The sequence below is a fragment of the Lynx rufus genome, unplaced genomic scaffold (genome assembly GCF_022079265.1).
Source record: "Lynx rufus isolate CCGP_SWC_20201006 ecotype Redwood Valley unplaced genomic scaffold, mLynRuf1.p SCAF_5, whole genome shotgun sequence".
NCBI lineage: Eukaryota > Metazoa > Chordata > Mammalia > Carnivora > Felidae > Lynx > Lynx rufus.
Genome location: NW_025814867.1, coordinates 2,247,901 through 2,273,623, shown reverse-complemented (window position 1 = coordinate 2,273,623; position 25,723 = coordinate 2,247,901). Strand labels below are relative to the sequence as shown.

The window sequence follows — 25,723 nt, the reverse complement described above, 5'->3', positions numbered from 1 at the left end:
GAAACCACTGGCTATCTCATGCATTCTTAGTAAAGGCAGTATTGCCCTCAAGGATGCAAAAATTGGTTCTTGGGGATGAAAATAAGCTTACTCTTTTTATATATAAAGCATTGATGTACACATACTACATAACGACATATAGTTGGGCTGTGGTATTAAAATTTCATGGGGAGATGATTAGGAAAAAAATATCTGAAAAGACTCTTTAGGAGGGGTAATAATGAAAGGGCAATAAAACACTGTTGTGGCTCAATATTTTAGTTCCTATTCATGCAAATTCTTTAGGAAAAATGACATTGTGGCTTTTTTTTAATTAAAAAATTTTTTTAATGTTTATTGATTTTTGAGAGAGAGAGAGAGACAGAGCACAAGTGGGGGAAAGGCAGAGAGAGAGGGAGACACAGAATCTGAAAGCAGGCTCCAGGCTCTGTCAGCACAGAGCCAGACATGAGGCTCGAACTTGGAAACGGTGAGATCATGACCTGAGCCAAAGTCGGATGCTTAACCGACTGAGCCACCCAGAGCATGAGTGGGGGAGGGGTAGAGAGAGAGAGAGAGGGAGACACAGAATCCAGGCTCCAGATTCTGAGCTGTCAGCACAGAGCCCGACGCGGGGCTCGACCCCACGAATTGTGAGATCATGACCTGAGCCGAGGTCGAGGTCCGTCACTTAATGGACTGAGCCACCCAGGGGCCCTGACATTGTGGCTCTTTTAAGCCAGACCTAAGGGTTAAGCAACTGTAGACATACAGAGGGAAAGCACTGGAAGCTGGCAGAAGTTGAGGATATGATACTCAAAAGACTTAGGACTGATGTCAGCCCCTCAGCTGTGACTGCTACACAAACCCAGAGGGACTCTGCCGAGATCACTGTCTGTGGAAGCTCCTCGATTTCTAGGTGGAGGGGCCTGGGGAGGGGTCCTCCTTCTGCAAAGGGGGCTTGAAGCTATGTTGGCCCTCACTCTACACAAGTTATTGAGCGGGGTTGACTAAAGCCCTCTGAGACACACGCATCTGGGTACATGTTTCTCTGATGACCCTTCTTGCATGGATCTGGCCTCCCCCCACGACCCCCTCAGATCCCACCTGTTTGAGGATCGGCACATCACGGCCGCTTTGCCATCGCACACCCACCACGGGCAAATAACAAACAGCTCACCGATCCAGAACATAAAGATCATTTGTACGCAAGGAAATTCTTTACATTAAAAATCCAACGACTACACTTTTAAAAACGTAACAACGTTTCTCTTTTAAAAGAAAACTGACTTCATTTTCCTCTTTGATCTAGCAGACAGCAAGCCTTCCTAGCTTTCAGTTTGGGGAAGTGACTACGAGTCACTCACTTTCTGCTTCTCACTTCTATCAGAAAAAAAAAAACAAACCCACTTGAACTCGGCGTAGATGGGTGAGGGACAGAGGTGACACTCACAGGAAGCCACGCGCCTTCAAAGGCATCCTTCTTAGCGCTCAGCTTCTCGCACAAGCCTGGCACTGACTCACGGACCTTGCCCAGAACCACTGTCGGACAAGCAAGGTAAGTGGGGACGGGGCCGTTCCTGGGGCCTCAGGCCGCGCACTGCTTTCTAGAAGGCTGTGTGGACTTTGGAAGTGCTGAGAGCGGGCCAGCCGCTCACCCAGTGCCTCCAACTCGGGCTTCCCGGGCATCCTGGGGCTCGCTGCTGGCTCTCAGCTCAGAGCTCACATCCCATCTACTTACACCCCCCAAGCCCTCGCCTGATGGGCACTTACATATGCGGGGCTCTCTCCCTGCACACCTCTGGCCCGAATCCACACGCTCAGAAGACACAGATAATTTTTATCAAACACACAGTTTTTTCTGCTGCTTGCTTCTATCAGGACTCCCAGGTCAAGAAACACCAACAAATCAAATGCGGCTGACGGAATAATCCCCAACATCTACCAGCTGTGTTTACTTGTCTTGTTCTCCTGGCAATTTCCCAACTCCTCAGCCTCTTCTATTCCTTCCGTTTTCACTGGTAAAATGGTGGAGAGAGACCGGGATTGTCATTTATTGAACTAGGATTGATAGTCATTGTACAACACTTTCTCCAAGATCCTTCAGATGCCTCTGCATCTGTTTGCAGAAGTAAACTCAAATCCCTCTCTTGAGAAACCAAATATGGCTGGGAGTGTCTGGGTGTGTGGTGGTAAGGGGTGAAAAAGGTAGGGAGTAGATGTGAGTTACTGAACAATGTGAAAGGGCTGTGATCAGGAATATTGGGGGCCATTAAGGAGGCAAGAGGGGGTGCCTGGCTCGCTCAGTCCGTAGAGCGTGTGACTCTTGATCTCAGGGTTGGGAGTTCCGAGCCCCACATTGGGTGTAGTGATGACTTAAAAAAAAAATAAAATCTTTACAAAAAAAAAAAAAAGGAAGAGGAGTAGCCTTGAGTCAGAAAGCCCGTCATCCCTAAATTGCTCTGATCCGCATGTGAGCATGCATGTAACTTTAAGAAGGTCTCAACCTCTTCACCTGCCAATTCGCATAGGAAAGGAGGGTGTTTGGGGAAGCAGAGAGATTTCATTTCTGGCCATGATGTGCCTTCTCGAGATCTGTCAGGCTGATTCCCACTGTGCTAGGATTCAGTGCGCGGGACTGATTTTTTGTGTGCAGCGTTGACGAAAAGACCGCCTCGCATTGCCGTCTGAGTACAGCGCAATTACCTGAGTGCTCCCGCATTCGCGGGGCCTTCTACACGCATCTGCTGCGCTAGCGTCCGACTGGCCCGGGAGCAGCTCGCCACCAGGCCCGGGAGGCCAGGCGCGTTCCCATCGAAGATGGTGTTCTAGGATGGCGTGGGACTTGGGAGCGCGTACCAGAGCCGACTTGCACCGACTCCCAGGGGCCGGTAAAGGCTGTTAGAGATTCGGGAATTTCGCGAGGCCGTTGGTGGCTGGGGTTTCGCCCTGGGGCAAGTGCACGAGAGACGCCAGCAAGCACCAGAGTCAGAGCCCCCTCCTGACCTGCCCGGACATGGTGTGCCAGCACGTCACTGGGATCTGGGGACCAAAGAACGAGCTCTGCATGCAGCTGTGTGGCCTTCAGAAGTCGCTTAACCTCTCTGAAGCTTTCGTGAGGCACCTGCACCGTGGCTCAGTACGCTTGCTTGGCTTAGAGCACCCGACTTTGTTGGGAGTGCGGTGGGGGGCGGGCAGGAGCAGGGGAGTGGGATTAAATGCACAAATACCAGGGAGCACGCTTCGAAATGTATGTCAAGCTTGCAGGAGGAATTGGAATTTTTATATAAAATCCGAGCCACCTTTCTAGCCCAATGATTACCTAAGCAATTACTGAATTTTTGGAGTTCTAATGTGAAGGGGAAACATGCACAGATTTTCAATCTTTCTGTTTAGTTTTTGTTTTGCTTTTAAGTCACTAAGACGGCCATGGGTGTGGGGCTGTTGGGAATCTCAACTGTCCTGCAGATGATTCAGTAACCCCAGACTATCGTTTCGAAATGCATCCTTGAAAACGCCTCCTTGAGAAGGTTTTACTGTCCCCATGTACAAGCGTGGGGATTCAAGTCCCCCCCCCCCCCCCAGAGCAGGAGGGGAGTGACAGAGCTAGGACTTGGAATCTGCTAACTCCAAACAGCAGGACTGTTTTATTTGGCTGCACTGCCCTGCGAGAAACAGAGCCCTTCAACTTGGGAAGGCTGGGGGGAAGGGGGTGTCATGAGCCGGGGCACAATACTCAGCACTGTGCTCCGTAGTCAGCACCTTTTCGATTTGCTTTTGTTCCTACAGAGATCGCGTCTGCTCTTCCCTCATTAGCTTCTGGTTGGGCTCAGACCTGCGTCGAGGAGCCTGGAGATTTGAAAATGAACCCCACGGACACAGCAGACACCACCATGGATGAAAGCATCTATCACAATTACTATCTCTATGAAAACATCCCCAAGCCTTGCACCAAAGAAGGCGTCAAGGCGTTCGGGGGGCTCTTCCTGCCCCCTCTCTACTCCTTGGTCTTTCTGTTCGGTCTCCTGGGCAATTCTGTGGTAGTTTTGGTCTTGTTCAAGTACAAGAGGCTCAAGTCCATGACTGACGTGTACCTGCTCAACCTCGCCATCTCAGACCTGCTCTTCGTGTTCTCCCTCCCTTTCTGGGGCTACTATGCTGCAGACCAGTGGGTTTTTGGGCTGGGTCTCTGCAAGATTATTTCCTGGATGTACTTGGTGGGCTTTTACAGTGGCATCTTCTTCGTCATGCTCATGAGCATCGACAGATACCTGGCGATAGTGCACGCGGTGTTCTCCTTGAGAGCGAGGACCTTGACTTACGGGGTCGTCACCAGCTTGGCCACGTGGTCCGTGGCCGTGCTGGCCTCTCTTCCAGGCTTCTTACTCAGCACCTGTTACACGGAGCGCAACCACACCTACTGCAAAACCAAGTACTCTCTCAACTCCACGAGGTGGAAGGTGCTGAGCTCCCTGGAGATCAACATTCTGGGGTTGGTGATCCCCTTGGGCACCATGCTGTTCTGCTACTCCATGATCATCAGGACCCTGCAGCACTGCAAAAACGAGAAGAAAAGCAAGGCGGTGAGGATGGTCTTTGCCGTGGTGGCCCTCTTCCTGGGTTTCTGGGCGCCTTACAACGTGGTGCTCTTCCTGGAGACCCTGGTGGAGCTGGAGGTCCTTCAGGACTGCACCTTTGAGAGGCACCTGGACTATGCCATTCAGGCCACGGAGACCCTGGCTTTCGTCCACTGCTGCCTCAACCCGGTCATCTACTTCTTCCTCGGGGAGAAATTCCGCAAGTACCTCGTACAGCTCTTCAAATCCTGCCGGGGCCCCTCCGTGCCCTGTCAATACTGCAGGGTCCTCCAGCTCTACCCCCCCGACACTCCCAGCTCGTCCTACACGCAGTCCACCGGGGACCACGATCTCCACGATGCTCTGTGAGCGACGAAGAGGCGCAAGTCGGAGCGAAGCCTCCCAAAGGAAGAGCTTACTTAAACTTGTACTATAGTAAGAGTTCCTGAGCCAGTGGCGGGAGGACTTCCATCCACTGCCGAGCGTGGGCCTCTCACCCCACGGTCAGCTCCTCCTCTTGCCATCTGCGAGTGTGGGGGGCGAGAGCACACCCGGGCCCCCGCATCCCCCCCCCAAGCTTGCCTGCAGGGCTGAGTAAGCACAAGGAGGATTCTGACCCGCATCTCAACGAGGTTACACAGAACACTGTGCGGGAAGGACCATTCATTCCCCTCTAACCTGCACTGATGGAGCTCTCTAGGGGGACCCGCGCAGAACTGAATGGTGGAGTCTATCGCTCCTTCTTGCTACGAAAAATGGGCCCTTTCATTACTTTCTAGCTTTTGTGGAACGATATAGAAAACTTTGACACGCTGTCCTGGGGTTTTTCTAACAATATAGCTGAAGGATGGTGGATCCCCTGGCGCCGGGTGTGCGCAGAAACAGACAGTGAAGTAATGAACCTCTGCCTTGATTCTTTTATCTTAAAGGATTATCTGTGAATGGAAGCCAAACTTTCGATGCTGATTCCAAGTGTGAGGATGTGGTGCGAAGGCATTAGCAAGGTCTGATGTCCAAACGTGAAATACAAGGCGTTAAAAAATCCAAACATAGTTGTGGAAATTCAGACATACTTTCGTACGCTTATGGGCACGTTTTGTGTTTGTGGTGACGGATGATATCCGCATTTCACATAATACATAGGTGCAGATACAGGCAGTTGGGGGCTTTTAACTTGTTTACAAACAGAGCCTTCAAAACTAAAAATAACAAGGGCTAATAAAGTATGACAGTGAAGTGCCTGCAGTCAAGGGAGGCAAGAATAAGCAACTAAAAGCTGTTACTGATGTGGCATAAAGAGGAGTGTCAAGCATCTACGAAGTTGTGAAAAACGTCACCCTCTCTTTTAAAATACCGGCCTCCTTAACTTTTGGACGGCTCAAAATTTCACTGAGTCATTTCTCACAAGTCATTTTAATCATGTAGTTAATCGTTTGACACCGTTAAGTTCAATCTCTGTTCTTACAGACTTAGTTAATCAGAATTAAGACTTTAATCAAGTTGGGAGAGACCTACAGTCCCTCGCAAAACAAAAACCTGTCTTGCAAACTATTCACCGAGTCGCCGGTTGCAAATGCTTCTGTAAGTTCACACCTTGTTACATGCTCTACCTGTATAAAGGGTGCATTTCCAAAAAGTGTGTTTTTAAAACAGGGATTTTAAAGGGGGTAAGTCGATGTTGCCTTTATAGACAAAGATAAAATAAAGTTGTACATAGTCGGCCAGAGCCTCTTCTCCGGAGCCGGTTTGTGTTGGGTTTCCTGATGGGGGTGGGGACCCATGCTGCCGTGGGTGTGGAGGGCTCCCTGTGGAGCCATTACATGTGCACACGCGGGGTGAGGAAGGTGGCACTGGGATGCGGGGGTGGACAGCAGCGAGAGGCGGCCCACGTCCTGGGCAGCGTCCCCAGGAGACCTCCCTCCGCCTGGTGACGGCGGCCTGCAAATCTGGCCCTGCGTTCCCCTGTGAGCCTGAACACATTCCTTTCCTCTCGGCCTCAGTCTCCTTTCCTCTGTGAAGCGAATACATTCCAGAAAGAAAGAGGAGGAGTATTTCCTGGTACAGCTTGTGACGGTACTCGTTTCATCACAGTGAGACGGAAATTTTAGGGCACCGAAGGACGGACCGGTCACAGGGGTTTCGCTGCCCCTCGACTCCTCCACGCACACGGGGGCAGACAGGGTGGGGTGCAGTCGACCCCCCGCTGCCATCCCTCCTCCTGAGCTTGGGGTCACCCGTGGGCCCGAGTCCGTCAGGCCTTCCTTCCCTGGGCCCAAGGCTGGGGAGTATCCCCTCGGGATGGGGGATTTGGAACCTCTGGTGACACTCGAACTCACACGTGCCCCTCTCGGAACACCGCAAAGAAAGTTTCTTCCCATTCCGGGGACAGAAACACGAAAAACAAGCCAGCACGATTGCTGCGCAAAGGCAGGAACACAAAGGGGAGTCCAGCTACACGTTCTCCCCACCGGAGCCCGTCCCTTCCTCGTTGCAACACGCCCAGCTTCCGGGGAGCGGACTCGGTGCCGTTTGCGTGGGGACAATAGAAACAGCGTGACGTTTTGGGACGTCACACCACAGACGTGGTGGCAGCACAGCCCCGGGGCCGTACCGACGGCCGCTGAACCGCGTGCTTTTGAAAGATTAGCTTTATACTGTGTGAATTTTACCCCAACAGCAAGGACAACAGGCAACTGCCCTGTCACATGTGACCTAGAGCAGGCACTCGGATCCTACTGAACAAATACATTTCACCTGCTTCCAATAAGAAGGGGAAACACAGGGCGTTGGCAAAGGCTCTTCAGACCTTTGGGGAGGTTCTCCTCGAGAAACCCTCATAACAATTTGGAGCATCTGACGCCATTAATTCCGACGTGGCGGATGTCTGTTTTGCGCCAGGCAGGATGCTAGGTTATGGGGAGGGGACTAGGATAAAGGAGGAAGTCCTGCGCTCGTGGGGTTTCTAATCTGATAAAGGGACAGACGTCAGATCAACCGTAACGCAGGCCGGACACACACAACAGAACGTTTTGGGACCTTAGGGGAAGGAGAAATGGATTCAATTTCAAAGTTCACAACACAACGAGCCGTTGAAGTGGGCCTGTAGAAGGAGCATGATTTCGACAAACAGAAGGGAGGAAGGAAGGGCACCTGGGTGGCTTCGTCAGTTAAGCGTCCGACTGCGGCTCAGGTCACGATCTCACAGTCTGTGAGTTCGAGCCCCGCGTCGGGCTCCGTGCTGACGGCTCGGAGCCTGGAGCCCGCTTCGGTCTCTGTGTCTCCCTCTCTCTCAGCCCCTCCCCCACGCATGCTCTGAATCTCTCTCTTGAAAATAAACATTAAAAAATTAAAAAAAAAAAAAAAAGACGTGAGGAAGGACATTCTAGGCCGATGAAAGGTAGGTGGGGTTACGGGCACTCCATGATCAGGAAGTGCTGAGAGGTTTGTGGAGTTTTTGTAGAGACCACGTAGGGGGGTGTGGGGGACAGCAGCAGAGAAGGGAAGAGGATACCGGAGGGAAAGTAGGGCCCTGAGGGGCAGCAGTCTTGAGCTGCCTCCCCCTGGGCTTGAGGGGCCTAGCGGGTGCCGTGGTGTGCCGTCTACACAGCCCCGTCCACACAGCCCCGTCCGGGACTGACGCACTCGCCACACCAGCTGCCAGGAGCATTGACAGCCGGCGGCCCTGAGCCAGTCTCCTCTCGGGACCGTCCTCCCTGGAGCAGCTCCTACCCTCCTCCTACTGGATAACGCGCAGAAGCAAATGCTCGCTCTCCTGCTTTAACGTGGGAGGACTCTGAGCGGCCTCTCCCATTCCAGAGCCCCCCGCAAGGCCGGCCGGGGCCTCTGATGCAACCACGTTGCAGTTCAGTTTGTCCTGCTGTCCAGTCTTGCTTCCTTCATGCCCTCATAGGTGTTGTTCCCAAGACGACTCCCCACGAAAGCCCCTGTATGCGAATCTGAGTCTGTTTTCAGGAACCCGTGTCTCAGAGCAGGACTTTGGCATCAAATGGGGGCAAATGGGCCCCTAATACGAATGAAAATCGCCCCCGGGTGTGGGGAAATGAGAAGGCCTAATCTTTGCCTCAGGGACGTCCTTCGTTCATCAGCCTCCGGCCACAGGCCCCGCCTGACTCTTGGTCCCTACGCTTCCGTTTGTCAGTTGCACCTTTGCTCCCGCTTTTCGTCTGCTGCCTCAGTCCCCGAGGCATCTCCCCGTACACTACTCTCTGTCAAGGTCACGGACCATCTTTATCTTTGGCTGTGCTACAGCCACCTGACATCCTCTATTCTGTACCGGTCAGTGACTTCCTGGGCTCAGGTGAAGCAGACACAAGCTCCACCCATTTTTGTGTTCACAACACTTTACTCCTTAAACGTTTATAACGGCTCCAAATTCCCCTGGCAGAAAAGCCGAAATCCACCAGGTGCTTTCATATATCGAAACTCAATTCAGCGTCTTCGCAAAGTAGATAAGGTTGGGTTTTATTACCCCAAGAAACTGAGGTTAAGGGAACACAATATTCTAATCATGAATCAGACTAACTCCAGCAACAGTAACCCCCACCTAACTGCCTAGCACGATGCTTCACACAAAGCAGTCGTTCCATTATTTTCTAATGAATGAGTGAATTTCCTTATCTCTTAATTAAGCTCTCTATATTGGCAATTCAAGTTTCTATTTCACTACACAAAGTTCGGCTGTCCTCTCTCCAAAATCCCCCCTATGTTTCTAATAAAACTGCGTGTGACAGAGTTCAAAGACTGATTGAATTGTCTCCTGGTTCCAGAAATCAGTGGGTGTTCTTTGGGCCAAAAATTACTTCGTTAAGACTTTTGCTATGAGCGTGGTTGCAGAAGTCTGCATTCTCGTCGTCTCTAGGAAGCCATAAAACAACAGCAAGAAGAATGAATTCAAAAGCAAACTCCATTTTCAACCAAACTTAGAGGCAGACTTTTCACGTTTCACACTGAGGGCTACTGAACGCGGCCACCGTCGGGCAAGAATTACGTGGGAGCAAGTAAAGAGGAGGGCAGTCAGAGGGGCAGCGGGACAGACCTCAGATGGCCTGCAGACATGCGAGTCCCGAGGGCGGGACACGGCGTGAGTAGGAGCTGTGGATATGGACAGGACTCGAGGCAGAAACCCTCCTGGTGCCAGTTTGGTTCCGAGAAGCAGAGGAATTAGAACTGCCACATTTCCAAAGGTCAGGGGCGGAAACAAGAAGGGAGTCACTGGGTTGTGAAAACAGCCAGCCTGCAAAATACCACACCCTCCCCGCCACCTTCCCCCCGCCCCATGCACACACACATACACACAAAACATGCTTAACGATTCCAAGGTAGACACTGAGAAAAATAATACTGACTATAATCAGGATAGGAAGACTATACAAGTGTAGGAATATAATATTCTATTACCATCATCAAATATATCTACCTCCGCTCAAAATGCGTACTGGGGCAGTCCAGAGGTATTCCAGCTGGAAACCAAAGAGAAGGAAGCCGGCTGTCCCTTCTACGAAACATCGCACTGGATGCACTAGCTCCATGCTATAAGAGAAAGAAATTAGTGGTCTAAAAATTGGAAAAGAGGAAAATTCTCCAAAACACCTGACCAGTACCCTTCAAAGCTGAGCATCATCAAAAACAAGGAAAGTCTAAGAAATTGTCACAGCCAAGAGGAGCCTAAAGAGATAAGACAACTAGATGTAACTAGTTCTGGAATGGAAAAGAACATCAGCTAAAAACTAAGGAAATCTGAATAAAGTATAAGCATTAGTTAAAAATAATTTATCGATATTGGTTCATTAAACATAATATACCATGCTACTGTAAGATATTCATAATAAGGGAAATTGCAAGTAGGGTATATGGGATCCCTCTGTACTTTCTACATGATTTTTTATAAACCTAGTAATGTTGTGAAATATAAAGTTTATTTTTTAAATTGGAAAGGAAAAGACAAAGTATCTCTAGTTGTAATGATAGTATTGAATAACTGGAAAACTTAAGGGAATCACCAGAAAAAATATTGTGAGTCACAAGATAATTGAGTTAATAGGTGAAAGCACTAATACATAAAACTCAATTACACTTATGTTTGGAAATAACCATTAGTTAGAAGATGTGAGGGAAAAACAGACCCGCATTTTGAAAGAGCATGGAAAACTCCTAATTAAGATACATATTATATATCTGAAATATATAGGATTTAGTGATTCATCACTTACATATAACATCCAGTGCTCATCCCAACAAGTGCCCCCCTTAATGCCTATGACCCATTTAGCCCACTCAAAATTACTCCAGCAACCCTCAGTTTGTTCTCTGTATTTAAGAGTCTTTTATGGTTTGCCTCCCTCTCTTTTTATATTTTCCCCTCCCTTCCTCTATGTTTATCTGGAAAAACCCCACTTAAAAAAATGTTTATTTATTTTGAGATCGAGCACAAGAGGGGGAGAAGGGGAGAGAGAGGGAGGAGAGAGAGAATCCCAAGCAAGCTCCTGCTTGGGGCTCTATCCTTCTCTCTCAAAAAAAAAGGGGGGGAGGGAATTTAGCCTATATTAAAGATGGCTTTTTAAATCAAATGAGGGATACATTAAATTTCTTTTTTTTTCTTTTTTTTTTTGAACATTTATTTATTTTTGGGACAGAGAGAGACAGAGCATGAACGGGGGAGGGGCAGAGAGAGAGGGAGACACAGAATCGGAAACAGGCTCCAGGCTCCGAGCCATCAGCCCAGAGCCCGACGCGGGGCTCGAACTCACGGACCGCGAGATCGTGACCTGGCTGAAGTCGGACGCTTAACCGACTGCGCCACCCAGGCGCCCCTTAAATTTCTTATTTAAGGAGTCAACCAAATGGACTGCCCTCTGGGGGAGAAAAATTAAGCTTTGATTCTTATGTCACATCATACGTGGTTAAACTTCCAAAAGATTGGAATATAGATTCTAAAAGATAGGAATATAGATTCCTATATTTAGGAGCGCTTGGGTGGCTCAGTTGGTTGAGGTTGATTTTGGCTTAGGTCATGATCTTCTGGTTCGTGGTATACAAGTCCCACGTTGGGCTCTAGGCTGAGAGTGCAAAGTCTGCTTGGTCTGCTCTCTTCTTCTCTCTCTGTCTCTCTCTCTGTCTCTCTGTCTCTCAAAAATAAACATTTTTTAAAATGGGCAAAAGTTTAAAAAAAAAAGGTAAAGTATTTAAATGTAAAAATTGGAACCACAGAAGTTCTAATAGGAAACACAGGAGAATTTCTTCATAATTTGACATTGGCAATGCCTTTCTGAAAATTCAGAAGACCTAAACAGATTAATTAATTCAACTTTGTGAATATAAAAATGTGCACGACACAAACATCACCAAAAGAAAAATCAGAAGACAGACAACAAATAGGCGAAAATATTTATATGCAGTTGAACTCGTTCTCTAATAACTAAAGTGGCACATGGATTCTCAATACTTTTCTCTATGGTGGAAATATTTAATAATGGAAAGTTAATTAATTAATGGATATTCATACTATGGAATGTGATGCTATTAAAGAGAACGCTTTTGGTGTCCTGGAAGTGAAGGGGCCATGTTGGTGGGTGACCCCGGGAAAGGTACCAGGCGAGAGGCGAATCGGGCGGAGTGGTAGCACGTGCAGTCCGCGGGTGAGAGATGGCAGGCTCTGGTGAGCACAAAGGCAAGAAGGAGGACAATGGCATGGGCACGGCCATTGATTTTGTGATCTCCAATGCCCGGCTAGTGCTGGGGGTGGGCGGAGCAGCCATGCTGGACATCGCCACACTGGCAGGTAAGCAGGTGAGCCCATAGGAGAACTCGGCAAGTCTGCTTCTAGGTCTCCACCCTGAAGAAATAGGTGGCAATACAAATAAATCTATCCCAAAGTACGATGGGGCGATCAGTGCCCCTACCAGCCCCACCCACCTGAGCCATTCAGGGAAATTCATATCTTTCAGTACTCACTCTAAACATCAATGGACTCGATGCTCCGGTCAAAAGACATAGGGTAACAGAATGCACAAGAAAACAAGATCCATCCACATGCTGTTTACAAGAGACCCACTTTAGACCTAAAGACACCTGCAGATTGAAAGTAAGGGGATGGAGAACCATCTATCATGCTAATGGTCAACAAAAGAAAGCCAGAGTAGCCATACTTGTATCAGACAATCTAGACTTTAAAATAAAGACTGTATCAAGAGATGCAGAAGGGCATTATATCATAATCAAGGGGTCTATAGACCAAGAAGACCTAACAATTGTAAACATTTATGCACCAAATGTGATAGCACCCAAATATATAAATCAATTAATCACAAACATCAAGAAACTCATTGATAGTAATACCGGAATAATAGGAGACTTCAACACCACACTCACAGCAATGAACAGATCATCTAATCAAAAAATCAACAAGGAAACAATGGCTTTGAATGACACACTGGACCAGATGGACTTAACAGATATATTCAGAACATTTCATCCTAAAGCAGAATATACATTCTTCTCCAGTGCACATGGAACGTTCTCCAGAATAGACCATATACTGGGACACAAATCAGCCCTAAGTAAGTACAAAAAGATCGAGATCATACTGTGCATATTTTCAGACTACAATGCTATGAAACTCGAAATCAACCACAAGAAAAAATTTGGAAAGGTAACAAATACTTGGAGACTGAAGAACATCCTACTAAAGAATGAATGGGCTAACCAAGCAGCTAAAGAGGAAATTAAAAAGTAGATGGAAGTCAATGAAAATGATAACACCAAAACCCAAAACCTCTGGGACGCAGCAAAGGTGGCCATAGGAGGAAAGTATATAGCAATCCAGGCCTTCCTAAACAAGGAAGAAAGATCTCAGATACACAACCTAACCTTACGCCTTAAAGAGCTGGAAAAAGAACACCAAATAAAACCCAAAAACAGCAGCAGACAGGAAATAATAAAGATTAGAGCAGAAATCAATGTTATCAAAACCAAAAAAAAAAAAAAAAGTAGAACAGATCAATGAAAACAGAAGCTGGTTCTTTGAAAGAATTAACAAAATTGATAAACCACTAGCCAGTTTGATCGAGAAGAAAAAGGAAAGGACCCAAATAAGCAAAATCAAGAATGAAGGAGGAGAGATCACAACCAACACAACAGAAATAAAAACAATAATAAGAGAATATTATGAGCAATTATATGTCAATAAAATGGGCAATCTGGAAGAAATGGACAAATTCCTAGAAACATATATACTACCAAAACTGAAACAGGAAGAAATAGAAAATTTGAACAGACCCATAACCAGTAAGGAAATTGAATTAGTAATCAAAAATCTCCCAAAAAACAAGAGTCCAGGGCCAGATGGCTTTCCAGGGGAATTCTACCAAACATTTAAGGAAGAGTTAACAGTTATTCTCTTGAAACTGTTCCAAAAAATAGAAATGGAAGGAAAACTTCCAAACTCTTTCTATAAAGCCAGGATTACCTTGATTCCAAAACCAGACAGAGACCCCACTAAAAAGGAGAACTATAGACCAATTGCATCCTGATGAACATGGATGCAAAAATCCTCAACAAGATATTAGCCAACTGGATCCAACAATACATTAAAAAAATTATTCACAACGACCAAGCATCCACAGGGCTGGTTCAATATCTGCAAAAACAATTAACGTGATGCATCACATCAATAAAAGAAAGGACAAGAACCATATGATCCTCTCAATAGATGCAGAGAAAGCATTTGACAAAATACAGCAACTTTCTTGATAAAAACCCTCAAGAAAGTAGGGATAGAAGGAGCATACCTCGAGATCATAAAAGCCATATATGAATGACCCAACACTAATATCATCCTCAATGGGGAAAATCTGAGCGCTTTCCCCCTCAGGTCAGGAACAAGACAGGGATGTCCACTCTCACCACTGTTATTCAACACAGTATCGGAAGTCTTAGCCTCTGCAATCAGACAACACAAAGAAATAAAAGGCATCCAAATCGGCCAGGAGGCGGTTGAACTTTCACTCTTCGCAGATGACATGATACTCTATATGGAAAACCCAAAAGATTCCACCAAAAAACTGCTAGAACTGATTCATGAATTCAGCAAAGTTGCAGGATATAAAATCAACACACAGAAATTGGTTGCATTCCTATACACCAACAATGAAGTGACAGAAAGAGAAATCAAAGAATCGATCCCATTTACAGTTGCACCAAAAACCATAAAATACCTAGGAATAAATCTAACCAAAGAGGTGAAAAATCTATACACTGAAAACTATAGAAAGCTGATGAAAGAAATTGAAGAAGACACAAGGAAATGGGAAAAGATTCCATGCTCCTGGATAGGAAGAACAAATATTGTTAAATGTCGACCCTACCCAAAGCAATCTACATATTCAACGCAATCCCTATCAAAGTAACACCAGCATTTTTCACAGAGCCAGAACAAATAACCCTAAAATTTGTATGGAACCAGAAAAGACCCCGAATAGCCAAAGCAATCTTGAAAAAGAAAACCAAAGCAGGAGGCATCACAATCCCAGACTTCAAGCTATACTACAAAGCTGTAATCATCAAGACAGTATGGTACTGGCACAAGAACAGACACTCAGATCAATGGAACAGAATAGAGAACCCAGAAATGGACCCACAAACGTATGGCCAACTAATCTTTGACAAAGCAGGAAAGAATATCCAATGGAATAAAGACAGTCTCTCCAGCAAGTGGTTCTGGGAAAACTGGACAGCGACATGCAAAAGAATGAACCTGGACCTCTTTGTTACAGCATACACAAAAATAAACTCAAAATGGATGAAAGACCTCAACGTAAGAAAGGAAGCCATCAAAATCCTCAAGGAGAAAGCAGGCAAAAACCTCTTTGATCTTGGCCGCAGCAACTTCTTACTCAACACGTCTCCAGAGGCAAGGGAAACCAAAGCAAAAATGAACTACTGGGACCTCATCAAAACAAAAAGCTTCTGCACAGCAAAGGGAACAATCAGCAGAACTAAAAGGCAACCGACAGAATGGGAGAAGGTATTTGCAAACGACAAGTCAGATAAAGGGTTAGTATCCAAAATCTACAAAGAACTTATCAAACTCAACACCCAAAAAACAAATAATCCAGTGAAGAAATGGGCAAAAGACATGAATAGACACTTCTCCAAAGAAGACATCCAGATGGCCAACTGACACATGAAAAAATGCTCAACATCACTCATCATCAGGGAAATACACATCAAAACCACAATGAGATACCACCTCACACCTGTCAGAATGGCTAACATGAACAACTCAGGAAACAACAGATGCTGGCGAGGATGCGGAGAAAGAGGATCTCTTTTGCATTGTTGGTGGAAATGCAAGCTGGTGCAGCCACTCTGGAAAACAGTATGGAGGTTCCTCAAAAAACTAAAAATAGAACTACCCTACAACCCAGCAATTGCACTACTAGGCATTTATCCAAAGAATACAGGTGTGCTGTTTCAAAGGGACATGTGCACCCCCATGTTTATAGAAGCACTATCCACAACAGCCAAAGTATGGAAAGAGCCCAAATGTCCATCGATGAATGAATGGATAAAGAAGATGTGGTATATATATGCAATGGAGTGTTACTCGGCAACCAAAAAGAATGAAATCTCACCATTTGCAACTACGTGGATGGAACTGTAGGGTCTTATGCTAAGTGAAATCAGTCAGTCAGAGAAAGACAAAAATCATATGACTTCACTTATATGAGGACTTTCAGAGACAAAACAGATGAACATAAGGGAAGGGAAACAAAAATAATCTAAAAACAGGGAAGGGGACAAAACAGAAGAGACTCGTAAATATGGAGAACAAACTGAGGGTTACTGGAGGGGTTGTGGGAGGCGGGATGGGTTAAATGGGTCAGGGGCACTAAGGAATCTACCTCTGAAATCATTGTTACATCATATGCTAATTTGGATGTAAATTTTAAAAAATAAAAAAAAATAAAGTTAAAAAAAAAGAACGCTTTTCAGCTACATACCTATTATCATGCAGAAATGTCCATGATATATTAATAGCTTTTTATTTTATGTATTTTTTAGACTGAATTACATATATATATATATAATATATATATATATAATATATATATATATATATACACATCAAGTTATTGAAATGGTGACTCCATGTAGATGTAGTTTTTTCCTTAAAGATGGCACCCGCGGGTACAAAGACGCAGAGATGTCTAGAGCTTTCAGCTGTTTATTTGAAAAGATTCTTTTTTTTTTCCCCAGGGGGAGCGGGAGGAGGGGGCAGAGGCAGAGGAAGAGAGTATCCCAACCAGGCCCCACACTCAGGTTGGAGCCCCACGCAGGGCTTGATCCCATGACCCTGGGATCATGACCTGAGCCGAGATCAAGAGTCAGACGCTCAACTGACTGAGCCACCCAGGCGCCCAGAAAAGACTGGGCTTCCTTATCTGGCTGAAGATTCACAAATTCTCCATAATCAAACATGTCTTTGATTTAGATGACTAACGAAATTTCTAGTAACCTGGCTGGGATCTCCCCAGGGAAGAGACACACAAATAGGACACATCACAGGAACTATCTGAAATAGGGGATTACTGGTACAATGATCCCGTAAACGCCGTCCGGTAAAATCTGATTCTTGACACAAGGGACACTTAAAGGTGGGAGGCCCAGAGGAGCTTGTACTCTCTTGATAAGTTTCTGTGTTATCAGATGTAGACGTTTCACTCCTATTACTGTTCCCTACTGAATCTTGAGAGCTCTGAAAGCTTGGAATGATAGAGGAAACACCATATTCATCTCGGTATTTCTTACCAGATATGTAACGATGTCTCATGTCTCAGAATTTAATCTGGTTTGCACAGTATCTGCAGCTACCGGAAAACTTCCTCGCGACAATTTGAAGGTCTATGGCCCATTCAGGACAAGCAGTCTCTCTCTCTCTCTCTCCCAGTCACACTTCCACGACAGAGGGGACGATGTGTTCCGCTTTCTCTCACTGCAGTCAGGAAACATTTTCTACAGAAAACTTGCTGACCGGCCGGGTCCTTGCGGGTGTTTTGTGCACCTGCTGACCAACAGGGCGGTGGAAATCATCCTCAGTGTAGGACGTGGCCGCCGAGAGCTCCTCAGCCACGGAGGGGGATGGGGGGCCAAGGCAGTGGCAGTCCCCGACTCTCCACACGAACTATTAACAGCATGTTTAAAACCTGGAAGGATAAACCTCGAACTTAGCCCCCACATCGTTAGCCATTACGAAAAGTTCTCCCCAGATTTATCGAGCTATTATTGATGTTAGTCATTTCATAGAAGGAAGAATTACACTTTATGCTTTCTAGGCTTCTTTATTTCTTTAAACAAACACGCATCACTTTCGTGATTTGCCAGAACAGTAGACATGTTTCCATTTTAGAAAATAAAAGGACATCTTTGTGGTCATGGGAAGCCAGGGAGCCGCAGAGAGAGATTCTAAAAAAGAGGGCTCACGGGTGAGGTGAGCAGGGGGCCGCTCAGCCTGACGTGACGCCCGCCTACAGAGGCCTCGGTGCTTTGCCGAAGATGCTGACGTCAGTGCTGGGAGTGGGCATTAGGGTTCACAGTGTGCGGTGTGTGCAAGTTGGCGTTCGAAGCCTGCAGAACGTTTTTTTTGATCACACAGGAGATAAACGAGACTCTAATTGGAGCCCAGCGAGGCAGGAGAACGATCTCCATCGGAAGTGCACTGTGCAGCCTCCTCTCCGTGGTTGCCTTGGTTGGAGGGAGGGATTCTTCCTGATTTCGATGACCTCACCATGAAAACATCACATGCGAATAAAGCGAACAGTGGTTCAGGTGATGCGCTCTGTGGTCCAGCTGGGCTCTTCTCGGGGGGATAACTGAGGAGGAGTCAGACGGGGCTCACGCAGTGGACAAGGAGGGAACTTACGAGGGAATGCGTTTGAACTGTGCGTTCTTGGGGTCACAGAACTGCTGAGCGGTTCACTGGAAGCCTTCTAATTAAGGTGCAGCAAAAATCCACAGTTTGGGGGTCCTCCTGTTTTCCAAAACTTACCGAGATGACAGATAACATGCAACAAGAGAGATTCAAAAGTTGGTTTTGGAGGCGCCTGGGTGGCTCAGTCGGTTGAGTGTCTGACTTCGGCTCAGGTCACGATCTCACGGTTCGTGGGTTCGAGCCCCGTGTCGGGCTCTGTGCTGACAGCGCGGAGTCTGGAGCCTGCTTCGGATTCTGTGTCTCCTTCTCTCTCTGCTCCTCCCCAGCTTGTGTTCTCTCTTTCTCTCAAAAATAAACAAACATTAAAAAAATTAAAAAAAAAAAAGATGGTTCCATACAAGAGCTACTTTGGGAAAACAAACTGACACTTATTTGAAAGTTGAACGTATACCTACCGTGCAATCCAGGGAGTCTACACCTAGGTATTTCCTCAAGTGAAAGGAAGATCTCAGTAGATCTCAGTCTATAAAAAGCTCTATTCTAGAATGTTCATACCATCATACTTCATGGTGAAGGACTGAATGCCTTCTCCTTCAGAAGATCAGGAACAAGACAAGTATGTCTGCTGTTGCCACTTCCATTCATGTTGTACCTGAGGTGCTTGGCAGGGAAACAAAGGCAAGAAAAAGAAACAAAATGCACTCAGATTGCAAAGGAAGAAGTAAAACTCTGCCTATAAAGTGACATAATCTGAGGAATCTGTAAGAAAGCATTAGAGCGAACAAATAAATTCAGCAGACTATAGGATACAGTGGCAATATGCAAAAATCAATTACGTTTCTATCTACTGGCGACGAGCAATCCAAACACGAAATGAGAAAGCAATTCCATGTACAAGGACATAGATAAATTTAACAAAAAAGTGCAAGATATGTGCACTGAAAGCTAGAAAACATCACGGAAGTAAATAAGAGGTGCACTAAGTCAATGGAAGGACATTCCGTGCTGATCGACTGGAAGATTTGGTAGCTTAAAGATATTTTTAAAATGTCAATACTTTCTCTTTTTAAAGTTTATTTATTTATTTTGCGAGAGAGAGAGAGAGAGAGAGAGAGAGAGAGAGAGAGAGAAAGCGGATGAGGGGACAGAGAGAGAGGGAGAGAAAGAATCCCAAGCAGGCTCCGTACTGTCAGCGCACAGCCTGACAGGGGGCTCGATCCCACGAACTGTGAGATCATGACCTGAGCCGAAGTCAGACACTCAACCGACTGAGCCACCCAGGGGCCCCAAAAGGTCAGTACTTTCTAAATTGATTTCTAGTTTCACTAAAATCCCCATCACACCCCCAGCTGGCTTAAAACGTTTGTGTGTGTGTGTGTGTGTGTGTGTGTGGAAACTGACAAGCTGATTCTGTAGAGCAATGAAGGGGATCCAGAAGAGCTAAAACAACTTTTAATGAAAATGAAGTTGGGGCACCCCGACTTTCCAATTTCAAAATCTACCACAACGCTACTATGATTAAGACAACGTGGCACAGCATAAGGACAGACATGAAGATCAAGGGATTAGGCTTGAGCGTGCAGAAATAAACCCTCATGCCTATGGCTCACTGATTGTTTAACACGGGTGTCAAGACGATCCAGTGGGGGGAAAGAGTGGTTTCTTTCAACAACTAGTGTTCGAACAACTAGACACTCACATGCAAAAGAACGAAGCTGGACCACTACCCCACTCCATACACACAACAAATTAAAATAGATCCCAGATCTAAATGTAAGAGCTAAAACCGTAAAGTTCTTAGAAGAAAACAGTTATAAATCTTTATGACCTTCAGTTAGGCAAATTTATAGAGACAAAAAGCCGAGGAGTGGTTGCCTAGGGCTGGGAGAAGAGGGACATGGGTCTCTTTTTGAGGTGATGAAAAGCTTTGAAACGTAGATTGTAGTGACAGTTGCACAACTCTGTGAATATACTAAACATCATTGAATTGTGTATTTTGTTTTTTGTTTTTATTTATATTTCAAGAAAGACAGAGAGTGCACATGAGCAGGGCAGAGGTGGGGGGAGAGAGAGAATCCCAAGCAGGCTCCACGCTCATGCAGGGCCTGATACGGGGCTCAATCCCACGATCCAGGGATTATGACCGGAGCCGAAATCAGAGCTAGATGCTCAACCGACTAAGCCACCCAGGTGCCCTCAATGGTGCATTTTCAACGGGTAAATTTATATTATATGAATTATATCTCAATGAAAATATTTAATAAAAGAATGTGTATAATAGCTTTATTCATAATAGCCAAGGGGCTCAGTCAGTTAAGTATCTGACTTCAGCTCAGGTCATGATCTTGCGGTTGGTGAGTTCAAGCCCCACGTCAGCCTCTGTGCTGACGGCTCAGAGCCTGGAGCCCGCTTCAGATTCTGTGTCTCCCTCTCTGCCCCTCCCTGGCTCGCACTCTGTCTCTCTCTCTCAAAAATAAACAAACAGTAAAAAAAAAAAAAATTCATAATAGCCAAACACTGGAAATAATCCAATTGTTCACTAGCAACAGAATGGATAAACAAGTTTGGTATATTCATGAAATAGTACACCACTTAGTAATGTAAGTGAAGGAATCTTCATGTATGCAACAACATCGATATGCCTCGGACACATTATGTTGAGCAAAAGAACCCAGACGCAAAAGGCACGTATCGTATGATTCTATACAGATGAAGTTTTAGAACAGGCAAAATTAATCTATGGAGAGGGACGCCTGGGTGGCTCACCTCTTCCTTTCGGCCCAGGTCACGATCTCACAGTTTGTGTGTTTGAGCCCTGTGTTGGGCTCTGTGCTGACAGCTCGGAGCCTGCTTAGGATTCTCTCTCTCCCTCTCTCTCTGCCCCTCCCCGCCTCTCTCTGTCTCTTCAGAATAAGTAAGTTTAAAAAACCCTAATCTGTGGAGGAAAAAAAATGATAACAGCTGCCTTTGGGGGTGTAGCATCTGCTGCAAAAGAGGACAGAGGAATAAACTGCGTGATGGAGATTTCCTAGATCTTACTGGGTGTGGGCGACCTGGGTAGATACATTTGTCAAAATTTACTGTACTGTACCCTTAAAAATATGCATGTTTTATGGCATGCAAATTGTACATCAATAAAAAAATACTGCCGCCATGCCTGGCTGGCTCCGTCAGTGGAACGTGCAACCCTTGATCTCAGGGCCGTGAATTCGAGTCCCATGTTGGGTGTGGAGGTTACTTAAAAGAATAATACAATTTAAAAAAAATATGCTGCAGAAAAATTATAGGCTCAAGCATCTCGGGGGACCAGAAGTGGGAAATGAAAGCAAAGCGGTGAGCAAACGTTGAGACCTCAGGTATGTCAGATCCCGGAACCTGAAGCTGGCAGGCTCTGCCAGCAGTTCTGATCCCGTGGGCCAACTCTGCTCTTTTGATATGGGGGGCTTGAAGCCAGAGGCTACATCGGGCCAGGGCGACCTCACCCCTGAAAGAAGACGAAAGAATTGCTTGTTGGCAGCTGCAGGCCTCGTAAGCCAGAGGATGAACACCAACTCACAACTAAGAACTGAACTAAGCCCCAGGCACGGGGCTCCGTGACCCGATCTGCGGAACCCCCAGAACTACAGGGCCTGAGATCCGAACCACTGACATAAGGCCTGGCTGCAGAGTGTAACTCTAACCTACTGACTGGAAGGAGTGTTAAGCTGAAGTCTCTAGAAGCAGAGTCTGAGACGGGGGGTCCAGTGCAAGTGGTGTACCGGGGGCTGCTCTGTGGGGAAGGGAGGAAGCGATGTAGGATAGGGAAGGGGAAGAAGGTAAGTGAGGGTGCGCTCTGTATTAGGGTTCTCCAGAGAAACAGAACCAATAGGAGATTATCTATCTATCTATCTACCTATCCATCCATCCATCCATCCACCCACCCACCCACCCACCCATCTGTCATCTATCTAGAGACTTTTCTAAAGAACTGGTTCACGTGGTTATGGAGGCTGACAAGGCCCAAGGTCTGCAGGGTGCGTCTGCAAACTGGAGAGCCGGAAGAACTAATGGTATAGTTCCAGTCGGAGGGCTTGAACCCCAGGGAGAGCCAGTGTTTCAGTTTGAGTCGGAAGGCAGGGCCAAAACCAATGTCCTACCTTGAAATCACTCAGGCAGAAGGAATTCGCCTCTTTTACTTGTGGGAGGGTCGGCCTCTTTGTGATATTCAGGTCTCCACCTGATTGGGTGTGGCTCACCCACGCTAGGGAGGACAATCTGCTTTTCTCAACCTAGCGATTCAAATGTTAATCTCAACCAGAACCCTTCACCCAGAACAACGGCTGACCAAATGTCTGGATACTCCGTGGCCTAGTCAAGTTGACACGTTAAAATTAACCGGCCCAAGTTCCCTGCATTGGCCTGATCCCACAGGGCCTCCCAGACGTGAATTGTACCACAGAATTAATCCCACTTTGAGGCACAGGGTCTGGTCTCTTGTGTCCCCATGTCAGTGAGGCATCCCTGACAAGTTAAGCCAAGAGTAGTTCTCTGGGGAAGGGAGCGACCAACGCTCACAGCAGACAGAGGAGGGGTGTGCCAGCAGGCAGAGGCTTCTGGGTAGGGCACCCACAACATCCTGTACAGAAGCAACCTCGAGATTCCTATATAGGGATGAGGAGCACAGACAGACAGACACACAGACAGAAACAAATCTTTATAAGCAAACTAACAGAAAATCTCCAGTGAAAATGAGCATGCAAACCCAAATCCCACAGTCCAAGGAAAAACTATACTTCTAGAACAATGAACAAGATCAATAACCAAAACAGGAGCTCACTTGAGATGAACTCAGTGTAACAGAATAGTGCAGGAAATACTTTCAAATAAACATGCTGATCTGTCTTGAGGAAGTCATAATGCCCAGTAAAATGACAAAGGTTCTACATTTACCGACACCAGGATGGGCTGATCCTACCAGAGGTGTTAAAAGACACACATGTGGGTGTCAAAAGTAAACTTCCTTCTAGAACTGAACTTAATTTCTATTTTGAGGTCCCAGTCCTACCGGAGGGAAAGACCCAATCTCAGTCAATTCAGTGTCTTCCCTGCTCCCCTCTTCCTCAGCACCATGTGGTGTTACCATTTTGGGAAAGGGACCCTGGTCTTTGTCATCTGTTGACGTCACTACCTGCTGAGCAGCACCTCATCCTGTCTGGGCCTCAAACATCAATCCATGAGGTGACCTGCTGAGCTGACCCGCCCTCGCATCCAGGACTTCCCCAGGCTACTTATCAGATCCTCTGGTGACACAGGACACGCTCCATGTTTTCCTGTTTCACTCTGTGGCCTCGGGAGGCCTAGTGAGGCTGTCTGGGGCCTCTGCTACTTCATGCTGCTCTAGCCGGCCCCGGAGACCTTCCTCCTGCCCTCCGCTCCGTGTCTGGCTCATGGGAACCCTTGAAGGCTGTGTCGGTCCGTGTGTAGACGCCCATATGCTGTGCTGTCTCCACACCTGCCCCGTGACGGGGATCTCGGGGATCTCGCTTCCTCCCCACGCTTGGTCTTGGGGACGACGGCTCATAAATCCCCATTTGCTCAGGTATCAGAACCCCGGCGGGGATTGTATCAACGCAGCCCAACCCCAAGGGCTTGGCCATGAGAGGTGGCAGGGCAAGGACTCTTCTCAGGGACTCAGGGACGCTCACTACCGTCTGCCTGTTTTGTTTTCCTTCTGACTCCTCTCCTACTACTCTCTCTCGGCCCATCGAGGCCGCTTGCCTCTAGGGCCCCTTCCAAAGAAGTTGGCCTTGGAGGGCAAAGGTGAGGATGTGTCACTTCAGGAACACAGATGGGACGTGTTTAATTTAAAAATTATGATAAATTCAGATGTGCGAGTAGACAAAGAAGAGGAGGGAAGTGAAGATGAAAGGATGGGCGCACAATATGGAGGATGGGAGAATGTCTTCTGAAAACTGGAGTATCTAGGGGCGCCTGCTGGCTCAGTCAGAAGAGCACGCGACCCCTGATCTCAGGTTTGTGAGTTTGAGCCCCACGTTGGGTGTAGAGATTACTTAAAATCGTTTTAAAAAACCCGGAATATCCAATATTCAAAACTCCTAAACTTGTGCTGTTGAAATACAGACCGCCCCTCGCCCCCAATCTCTTTAAAGCCTCTGTAGAGTTCTAAAGATAAAACGGCCTGATGTGGGTGAGGTTTTTGTGAAACTCAAGGGACTCGGCTCCACATTTGAGTCAAGGTACTGCAAACGAGTGTGTGGGATGATCGTTCACGAACTGAACTGATTCAGTGGAAGCAGAGGTAGAACGTCTAGCCAGAGGAAATGATGAGAAAGTAAGCCCTCCAGGGGTTCACAGAAACACGGGAAGGTGCTGAAGACAGATCTTATCTAGATCCTTAAAGAGAAGGACCCCTGGCCTCACATGTGCATTAGACACGTCGGAGGGATGTTGGAGACACGTGGGCCCCCTCTTAATCTGTGGACACAGTCACAGAAGAACTCACTCACCCATGAGGCACTGACGGAGAACCTTCGAGGGGCTGGACATGCTGGGTACCAAGGATACAAGAAGGAAAATCACATGGAACTTGTCACGAAGGCTCTCTCCGTCCGTGGTAAACAAACACGCACAATGAGATGAGCTACGGGCCGTAGAGAGGGATGTAACCAGAGAAGGGATGAACAGCCCCTGCACCAACGAACTGCAGGGGAACTCAGCTCTTGGAGAACATGTGGGGGCTTCCTTTGTGCCCCACGCATTGCCTCTTCTGCCCCCCGACGCTCCCAGAACGGTTTGCCAACGTGGTCCTAACCCACGAGTCTGCATTTCTGTCACAGGGCGCTGGATATTTATGTATGTGTCCTTTGCCTAATTAAAAGTGGGAAGTTTCTCTCTGTTGGTTTCTGTGATCGTCATGAACTACTGCTTTCTGAGCACAGGGCCACACCGCAGATGCTCCAGGAGGACCGCTCCCTGACACCACAGCTAAGCTTGTGGGAGAGCGCAGGGAAAGCATTGAGAACAAGTGTCGTCAAACCAGGAAGGTGCCCATCGTGTCAAACACCTCTGGGTGAGATAACTGCCTTAGTGTCCAGAGTCAGCCCGGAGAACAACAGACTCTTTCTGGAGAGGGACCTTTGTCCCAAAGAGACTGGGAGAGACTCACGGCACATTGGCTTTTCGGGGGCAGGTCGCTCTTTCTCAAGTGGGTGTTAAAGGC

General features: G+C 46.9%; 1 protein-coding gene and 1 pseudogene across 1 annotated transcript; one reads left to right on the top strand and one right to left on the bottom strand.

Moving 5' to 3' along the window:
- Positions 1-1,391: 1,391 nt before the first annotated feature.
- Positions 1,392-6,282, top strand: CCR4 (C-C motif chemokine receptor 4). Its single transcript, XM_047099838.1, has 2 exons — positions 1,392-1,537; positions 3,769-6,282. The coding sequence occupies exon 2, from the start codon at positions 3,843-3,845 to the stop codon at positions 4,923-4,925; it is 1,083 nt and encodes a 360-aa protein (XP_046955794.1). The 5' UTR covers positions 1,392-1,537; positions 3,769-3,842; the 3' UTR covers positions 4,926-6,282.
- LOC124526526 (E3 ubiquitin-protein ligase RNF138-like) lies at positions 5,050-18,639 on the bottom strand (annotated as a pseudogene).
- Positions 18,640-25,723: the final 7,084 nt, after the last annotated feature.